Below are 10,259 nucleotides of genomic sequence, written 5' to 3' on the forward strand. Positions count from 1 at the left end.
TTTCTTTTGGATGAATAAAAAAGGCGAGCTGAGAGTAGACTTAAGGGAATGGCAAGGAGATAAACCGACGAAGAAGGCATCAGCTTAACGTTGATGAGATGGAAAAATGTTGTGGACGCGTTGGAATTTGTGGATCAATCTCTAGGAAATAAACAAGTGTACAATGCTCATCTTGGAGGAAACGTGTACATGTCGATTAAAGCTGGGTGTGTTTGCGTCGATATTCGACAATACTGGAAGCCCAAGGACGATGTTGTGCCAACTAAGAAAGGATTGTGCCTTAGACCAGCAGAGTACGTCAAATTGAAAGAAGTAATACCTGACATCGGTAAAAATCTACCAGAACTGGACTCTGTGGTGCCCTGTTACCTACAAAGCGATCATGTGAATCAGATGGGAGCGTTACAGTGTTCAGAATGCAACCCAAACGATTTCATGAATTGGTAAAGTCACGTGATCATGTTCTAAAAATAGTAACCAATGACAAACCGTTTCTAAAAATAACCACCAATCACTGACATTGAATACGTTTATAAGGAAAATTTACACACGAAAGTTGCAACATTTTCTACAAATTGTAATCCTTATTTCAGCAGTCTGTTTGCAATAAGTAAACATTTCGCTGACCGGGACCCTTGAAAAGTAAATACTAACACCTTTTCTGGCTAGAAAGTAAATAATAACACCTCGGCCGGCTAAGGTTGTTTGCTGATGAACAATGACAAAAATAAGTAAACCCTAAAATGTTAATTTCATGTATAAACTTGTAAGAACTTGTCCAGTCTTGTTTGAGACCCTTAGTTAACAGTACGTTTAATTCATATTATTTACATTTTTTTTTCATTTTAACAATGAGTTTGGATTATATATGTGGTCAAGTTGCAGCATTCATGTTAAGCTGTATGACAAATATAATTTGTTTTACGATGAAGTTCGGTGATGTTTTAAATTTATTGGTAATGGATGGTACGGGATCATATCACTTTGGTGAGTTGTATATAAATATATTTATGTATGTATTCTTTGAATTAGTTCATTCTTTTTGAAATATACAAAATTTCGCTCTTTTTTTTTCAAGTTGTAAATATAAATTCATTTTTTTTTTACTCCTGTAGCAGTTGTTGTCATTATTGCACCGATTTGAGTATGTCCGTCTTGTCTGTAACATAATTTATTTATATCATATCTCCATAACCCTTTACCAAATGTGAATGAAACTTATTATATAGAGGACATGTCTTTACTGTTAAATCCGTCCACGAACTAACTTTAAGAAAGACCAATTTTAATGTATCGCAGATCTCTTTAGATAAATTGTTTGTACTTTCAATGGTTCAAAACAAAAAGGACTTTTTCCTGTTTTTTTCTTACAGGAGAATGTCGTGTGATAATACGAAATGGCAGTTAGACACGTGTAGTTAAGCCATTAGAAATAATGTCCTATAATCCAGCAGATCAAGTGACAATGAGAGTTCGAGTTAGCAATTGCTTTAAGACTGGCAACTTCAATAAAAAAGTAAGTAATGTATGTTTAATACGTAAGTTTATGTTTGAATGCGTTGTGGTATTAAATTTATAAATATTTTATAAACTGAACAATTTAAAAAATGAGGTTTCTGTTTTCTATTTCTGTACCAGATTATGGCTATTCTAATGACACTGTTAGAACATAGACGTGTGGAGTTCATTGTTTTGAAAAGAGGCAACGGTTTAGTAGATTGGATACATGTAAAAGGTTACCAACAGGGGACAGACATTGTAATTTATGAGAATGAGCACGTATCTGAAGTTGACGTTATTGGAACGTTTTTACACGAATTGGCTCGTTTTCTTACTCCCGACATATATGAAGATCACGGATATAAGTTTTAAACTACATGTAGTATGATAATGAACCTTGTAGAAAATATAGTAATGAGAAACATGCACTTTTGTGTGTCAAAATCTGGAAGTAATATGAAAAATTTTGGGGAAAAGCAAGAAGTAAAAGAATTACATAGTTTTTAAAAGAGACAAATTTAAATTGTTTTGGTTTAAAACATATTTTTCCTTACTTCGTTTACTATTGAAAAGTTATCCTCAATATATGTTGGGGATAAAACAAATGTGAGCTTGAATCAATCAAAAAATAAATTGTAGATATTAAACAGCATTCATTAGAACTCATTAGAATTTTATTTATACTGATGTTTGTTTTAACCTTTTTTTGTTTGAAAATAGTGAGATAATGAAACAAGAAGTAAGAGAAGGAAATCCCAAATATGTGTTAGTAATTGCAATGTTGTTTGTCATTACCATGAAAAGTGCTCATGAATGAGGGTTTTCTACACAGGACCGTATTAACATAAAACTTAGATGTAGACTGAATACCAACAGACTTGTTTCGCTCATGAGAATTTCAGAGAATGGCACTGACATTAAACTGTGACTTTCCCAACCTATTACAGTGGAAGACTAAGTGTGAAAGAAAACTTTACAGTTGTTGATATTCTACTCAGAATCTGTTACAGGTTGATTGACTGAAAATGCTAGAGGGTATTTTTGTTAGAAAGAAATTGTGTTATTTAAAAGTGCCAGTGAATATTTGTGTGTTTCCACTTAAAATGTCAGTGCATATATTAACACATTAAATACATGTACTTAAGGAAGAAAATTTTAAAATAATGACCATTAAATACATGTACTTTTAAGAAGAAAATTCTAAAATGATGATAGAACAGCACTTTTCGTTTCAGTATTTATGATGTACAGGGGCTTAATTGTCAGTCTGTAGATTAATTTGAGTGTTAGCCATGTCTATTTACCTGTTTGACTGATATACATGCTTAAGCACACTTTTTCAGTATTTGTGATGTTCAATAGCTTTGTATGTTTGTAGATTCAAGATACTGTACGAAAAACGTTTTACTCATTTTCATGATGACATGTTGGACTGGTGTGATAAAGCACTGTTTTTCAGTATTTTTGAGGTACAAGGGTTAAAATGAGTTTGTAAAAGTGTTTATTTAGTGTAATTTGACTAAGTATGTTTAGAATTAGGACAGCAGATCATTTAACAATATTTGTAATATATTGAAACTAAAATTGTTACACATATTTATTGTTTACAATAAACTGTTATATACATGCATTTGTTTTTATTTCCATTTGGCCATCATGAACTTAAATCTTATAAATATTTATAAATGTACCCACTTCTCCGTGTTCACAATAACGTCTTGAAAGGAAAAGTAACTTATCTCTAAAAAATAGGACAAGCGTGATCCCTGGCTATAATTTGAACAATCTTGGTGGAGGTTCACTAAGCAGTGTTTCATTCAAAATATCAAATATCTAGCCTTTATCAATTTAGAGAAAAAGATTTTGTTTTAAAGTTTTTACTATATATCTTTATAATGAGAATCAATGACCTCTAGCTTGGGGCCAATTTTGGCCAAGTGGTTTAGGAGGAGAAGTTGCTTAAAGAAATTGCTGACGCACACACCCAGGGACGACGGAAAAAGCTTACATTGAAGACATTGTCCTCAGGTGAACCTATAATATTTTTTTAAAAAACCCAAATAGCCAGAGATTAGATACTAAGCATGAAATATCTTCTAGTAGGTGTCTACCAAGTATATTCAAATAAAAGCCCTTGGGTCAAAATTGGGGGTGGATTGATTTTCCTGATATGCATATGGTAAACACTAGTATTCAGCACTTCTTTTTTTTTAGTTATTGTCCTTTTTTAATTTTCATATTTCATTTTTGTACGGGCCATTTCTTCTAAACTATACAAGCTATGGACATGAAACTTTAAGGATAGATCTCATCGAGATAAAGTGCAGTGCATAAAAACCGATACTCTGTACATCCATGATTTTTGAGCTATTGCCCATTGTTAATTTTCTTACTTTATTTTTGTCCAGCCATTTCACCTAAATTATAAAAGCTTTGGACTTGAAACTTCATAGGATGATAGATCTCATTAAGAACAAGATTCGGTACTCTGCACTTCATGGCTATAGAGTTATTGTCCTTTGTAAATCATATTACTTTATTTTGTCCAGGCCAATTCAACACTTTAAAAGCTATTGACTTGAAACTTTAATTGGATTATAGATCTCATTGAGAAATAGTGCAGTGTAAACGAACTTTTACTCTGCACTTCATGATTTTGAGTTATTGCCCTTTGCTAATTTTCTTGCTTAATAGGCTTGTCAAGGGCATAACTTGATCACTATATGTTTGATTGACTCCAAATTTGGTATGTAACCTTTTTCATTGACCTGAAGTTGCAGTTACTAAGAATCCATTACAGAGTCCTCCATTTGATCTGTCAGTGTAAACCTTGTCCACGGTATTAATATATTTGATAATATAAAAGTTTTATTAATCCTTATGTAACATTGTTACAATTAGTTCAATACCACTTAAGTTAAAGGTACATACATATTGTAAGAGCAGTATTTATAAATAACCTATATTTGTTTAAAAAGGAATGCCTAAGTGACAGCTATACTGTTAACAAAGTTTTTGTTACAAGCAAAATGTAGTGATCATCCATCAATTAGTTGTGTAGAAGGAGATGTTTATATGTATTTCTATTTTTAGCTTTAGCGGTCCCTATAAGGGATTGTTATTTTTCTGCTGTTGACAAGTTTAAAGAATAGTTAGTGTAGCAATCTTGTATTCCATAAAAAGTACAAATATAATTACTTTTTGCAAGTTTATACTGCACTAAGTTATACTGTTTCATCTTTGATTGGGTTTTTAAGTGGAATACTGAAAAACAAAGCATTTCTATAAAGCTTCGGACCCAATCCTTTTTCAACAATTCATGTTTGTATTGAGTACATAAGATGCAATGCTGAACAAATGTTTTGCTATTAAGTAAACAATTATATATTGTTTTACTTATGTTTGTGTTGTACAACAGTCTGTATACCTGAACTACTTGTGCGCCATTGTTAAGGCATGTGTTCAGGTCGTGCAAAGAATCGTGCAGACGGGTTTCCACAAGTGGGTCAAGCGCCAGTCCACTTTTGCACATGCTAGCAGCATGCGCTTTTTGTTGGGGTTCTTTGAGTTTATTAAAGTTGAAGAGATGTTGTTGTTGAGTTGTTGTAGTTTAGGTGTTAAATTTGCTTTAGACTGTTGCTAGTATATAATTATGATGCATAATTTTATTTTAATTGATTTTATAATCATACTTTCATATACAAGCATAGAGTTCTAAATGATAGACATTTTCAGCGAAAACGTGTAAAGACAAATTTCTGTTAAAACAGAGAAATTTCGTAACAATATCACCACGCACTATTTTATGACCATAGAAATTTTGCTGCTCCTTTATCTTAAGAACACCTCGCCGAATATTCCTAATCTGAAAAACTGACGGAAATAGCCGATATGTTGCTTTTATTCGCAAATGCCATTTGACTTATTAGAAGTTCTTACTTTCCTTTTATTTGAACAATTAAATAAATCTTCAACAGCTGTAAAAAAACCTCTCGCATGCTTCTTTTTTAAGAAGCAAACTTGTTTAATAATGCCGCCAGGCAAAGGCGACATCATAAAACCGAATATCGACGCAAAGGCTGCGTTCTTTCGCACAGACGGCATCCATTTTAAAGATGTTGGTCTACAATTTTACCTAGATTATATTAGAGATTCACACATTACAACTATTCCCGTCATACAATATGAATTCGGGGGATGAAATTTACAAATTTATAGTGGCTGTTAAATACTTTAATAATAATTCATTAAAAAATATGCCAATATATATACAAAGAAAGCATATTTCGTAAACAATATGTGAAATTGTATTGATAAAAAAAGTTTCTAAACATCTATTCAATCCTAGAACAAAATTATCTGACAAAGTATTTGATATTAACTATAAAATAAAGAGAAATAAAGAATTCGTAAAGAACGCACAAAGTTGAGCAATTTCGTCCCGCCTAGTACCCGAATCGTGTATAAAGGACTTATTTTTTATGAGTATATTGTTAAACAGATTATAAGATCTCTTCAATAATGAATCACTTTACTACTTCCTGAATAAAGTGCACATTATGTATGACTTTCCAGGACTGCATTTGTCACGTATTTTATCTATGTCAATGACCGCAGACAATGACGCACAAATACAGCTACGTAGAAAAAATGTTGAATATTTATTTAAAGGCACATTGTGCTTTACAAATCAGTAATTTTCATTCTTCAGAAAGGTCAAATAATGCATTAAATTTTATAATGATCTTATTATCTTTGATAATATATTTATAGAGCATGTAAGATATTAACTGTTTGTTTGGATTTTACGTCACACCGACACATTATAGGTCATATGGCGAACGTTGCCTTGTCACTAGTATAGAAGTGGAAAAACTACATGGTTTACATGTTTTTGGGTCCTCCTGGGCTCCTTGCCACTTGCTTTTGTTGCTTGAGCGTGTGGGGGCTGCGTTCATTGAACGCCGCCTTTCCTTGTTGATCTTGTTTATCATGTCATTTTACATTTTGCATTTTGACCGATGCATAATTGCACGTTCAGCACTTTTTTCTTCAATTGGTTAACATCTTACATACTTGAATTTAACAAAAAAGCAACAATCAAAAGTTTATTTGTAAGGTTAATAACATATTTACTTTCCGAAACTGTAAAAATACACCAAACGATTTTTAACAAATGAAATAAACAATATTTCAGGGATCATTGAACGCCGCATTTCCTTGTCGATCTTGTATTTCATATTCAATGGTCCTTTAAAGTTTATTTTCAAATAATATTTGAGATAGAATCTAAAATATTCTGTGTTCGTACAAATGATCATCTACAATTAAAATGTATATTTAAAGAAAAGGCTGGCTAAGTTCCCCATCAGAATATTGCAGCCACCGTTCGTAAGAGGTGATAAACTGGTTCGAATTGGATCATTCATGCCAGCACTATTAAGTGTTGAAAATTGAGTACCGCTCAAGCCGGTGCTACGGGGCGTGAGGGATGTTGCACATTTTCATTACCCCTCATGTACAGACTCAATCAAACCGAGTCTGCAATTCTCTGTGTTTAATGCTTCCGAAGGATCACTTTGTTTCCAGATTTTTATACTGGAGTTTGTGCATCTCTTTTCATTCGCAGGTGAGATAAGTTGTTCCCCTTGTTTTGCTTTTAGTTTGTAACATCCGAATAAGACCAAAACCATTTTTTTCTATATCAGCGCCATATGACCTTTATTGTGTTGCTATGCCGTAAAACCAAACTAATTAAATCAACAGCCGACTATAAAATAAAATAAAAGGATCTGCTCGTTTATTTTCATTCAACGGATTCTGAAGCTTGTAATGCACGTACTTTGTAATAATGCAAATAAATCAAATTTCAAAACTATTTAAAACATATGTGGTAAAATTGTGTGGTTAACATTGAATAACCTTGTCCTTCCAGTTAATTCGACATTTGCCTAGAGACATAGAAGGAAAACGAAATCCAAAGAAATGCCTATATTTTCTCTACTGTGATCCCTTTTTCTTTCATCTTGTATAAACGGTTTTTGATTATTATATACCTTTCTGACCTCTTAAGTCATCTTATATTATTTAACTCGTTAAATAAGAATTGAACTGTACACAAGTCACAGAAAAAACTAGAAATGTAGACAACACACCGACAAAAAAAACATGATATTTCTTCTTCCATGCTATTTGTTAGTGTTCTCTTGTATTTATATTAAAACTATTGTTGTATATAGTAACATTATCATGTGATATTCTGCAATGATATATAACTGTTTTTTTTTGAAATGAATACTTATTGGTTGCTCATCTTACCAAAGTGAATGAAAAATGTATTCTCTTCTGTACTGGCTCAGAATACGAGGGCTTAGCTCAGCTACGTAGACTTTTGCTATTGCTTAAACAGATGTGGTTAAATTTTAATTAAGTAAAATATGATAAACTCAACAAGGAAAGGCGTTGTTCAATGAACGCAACCCCAACACGACCAACCAACAAAAACCAGTGGCAAGGAGCCCAGGAGGGTCCTAAACAAAAACAAGACAGGGCGCAAGGGAGAGCACGGTCATGCTTATCACTAAATGATACACACAATTATGAAGCTGAAATATTTTAAAGGTTGGTTAAATAAAAATATGTTTAGCAACTCTTTTTAGCGTTCTACGCGGTTTTTAAGACCATAGCCAACAGGCAGACCAATTTATCAAAGGTATTGGCAACATGTGTCGGATTTTGACAGAAAGTATAAAAAGAGTATTCTAATACATCATATTCAAACTCATTTTTATTTATCATGTGTATTAATATTTTTTTAAGAATATGCTTCTCGTATACCCATTAAAAAACAAGGCGGCGTTCAATGAACGCACCCCCACACGACCAAGCAACATAGAAGCCCACCAGGACCCAAATAAAAACAGGACAGGGCACAAGAGGTTGTTGTTATTTTGTTCAAGATAGTATGTTGTGTTTGGTTTTACGGCGCACTAACAACATTTAGGATGATGGTTTTGACTAACTTCCGGTATTACATTTTTTAAACAACACTATGGCTCTAACCCATATCACCTGCTGGAGTTCAGAGATACATTGCTTGCAACATTTACAATTCTGTCGTTTTGGACTTTGTACCAGAGCAGAAGGCTCAGGGTGAGCTATTAGTATCAAAGGTGGATACTTCGGCGTCCGTCGTCATGCGTCAACAATCGTTTTCTTCTCTTAACTGCTGGACAGATTTACCTAAGATTTGGCCTGTAGCATCCTTGTGAAAGTCACACTTAAATTTTCTCATGTCATTTCAATTGGCCCCTTTTAGGGGTCCACAGAGCTAAAAATAGAGAAACCTTTAAACATCTTCTGCTACAGAACTAAAGGATGGATGATCACCAAACCGGGAGATGCTTTGGTAGTTTAGCGCGGAGGAAGGTAGTCTAGTACTGGTGTAACTCTCCAGGAACGATGATTTGGAAACTACCCGACTATATGACTGAAATACTGTTCGGAAAAGGCGTAAAATTATACTGTTGGGAAAAAGCGTAAAATGAAACAAACAAACAAACAAAAAAACAAAGATCACCAAACTTTGTAGCATTCTTGGGTAGTCTCTTTTATCAAGTTTGCATATATTAATTTGATTGGCCTCATTTAGGGGTCTCAAGGGCTAAAAGTAGAAAACCTTTAGACATCTTCTACAGAAATAATTGATGGATGATCACCAAAGTTTGTAGCATTCTTAGGCAGTCTTTTATCAAATATGATAAACAAGATCAACAAGGAAAGGCGGCGTTCAATGAACGCAAGTTTGCTCATATTAATTTGATTGGCCCTGTTTAAGAGCTAAAGCTTAAATGCCCTAGGTCATGGCATTTCTTCAAATTATAGTTTAAAGATATTCTATGCTCAAATCTTATATTAAAAAATATTGACAATGGATGCACAGTCTCTTTATAAATATAAAAAACGTGTTTTGAATTCACACAAAGTAGATATGTTATGTTGTACACTCTTCACACTATACAATATATTCACAGTATAATGAAAGTGTCATTAAAAATCTTTTTTTATAGAAAATACCATTTTTGCTTGTCCTTTAATATATGCAGCTTCATATACATAGTTATTCCATTCTCTTATCCAAATTAGACATTTTCATTAAGAATTTCATAAATTTCAATAAATTTCTATGACTCAAAGATGGGCATAGAATATCTTTTCATAATGAAAGGGAAACAACTCATGTTGGAATGTGTACATCATTATGTTATACAATTTTTGCAAAAGAGATTCAATGGCTTGGGGAAAGTCTTAATGCCACAAGTACAAATGTTGCTGCAATGGAGCAATTGAGAAGCTCCACGCAAAAATGCGCTCATTACAGATACCTTACCAATTTATTCCCACGCACAGGTCATGTTATTTTCAGATGAAGTACTATTTTTGTAGATTTTTTCCGAATGTTTTGTAAACCATTTTTTGCATAATTATACTTATCTTATGTACTGTCTTTAAGAGGGGAGCCAGATATTTAATTAAGAAAAGTGCTTTCACTGGTAAGGAAAGTAATTCCATTGACAAGATTTGTAAATGTTAAGTGACATGACTGTACTGTGTTCTGTTTGTGTCACTACTGTAGTCAGTAACATAAGATGATAAAAATATCAAAGTCTGTTTTTTATAATTGTAACAAATATACAAATAGTAACAAAAGGGACTAATATATTACATGCATTTTTTCATGTCAAATTTTAAAAAAAAAT

The 10,259-nt window shown here is 32.8% G+C and overlaps 1 protein-coding gene across 1 annotated transcript; it reads left to right on the plus strand.

Annotated features, from left to right (window-relative positions):
* Window positions 1-34: 34 nt before the first annotated feature.
* Window positions 35-643, plus strand: LOC132727688 (uncharacterized). Its single transcript, XM_060713254.1, has one exon. It carries the CDS (start codon window positions 94-96, stop codon window positions 445-447), a length of 354 nt encoding a protein of 117 aa, XP_060569237.1. The 5' UTR covers window positions 35-93; the 3' UTR covers window positions 448-643.
* Window positions 644-10,259: the final 9,616 nt, after the last annotated feature.

The sequence above is a fragment of the Ruditapes philippinarum genome, unplaced genomic scaffold (genome assembly GCF_026571515.1).
Source record: "Ruditapes philippinarum isolate M1 unplaced genomic scaffold, ASM2657151v2 ctg17157_1_1_1_1, whole genome shotgun sequence".
Classification (NCBI taxonomy): domain Eukaryota; kingdom Metazoa; phylum Mollusca; class Bivalvia; order Venerida; family Veneridae; genus Ruditapes; species Ruditapes philippinarum.

What these genes read in the sequence shown, in the direction of transcription:
- LOC132727688 (XM_060713254.1), top strand. Translation starts at nt 94, where the DNA reads ATGAGATGGAAAAATGTTGTGGACGCGTTGGAATTTGTGGATCAATCT.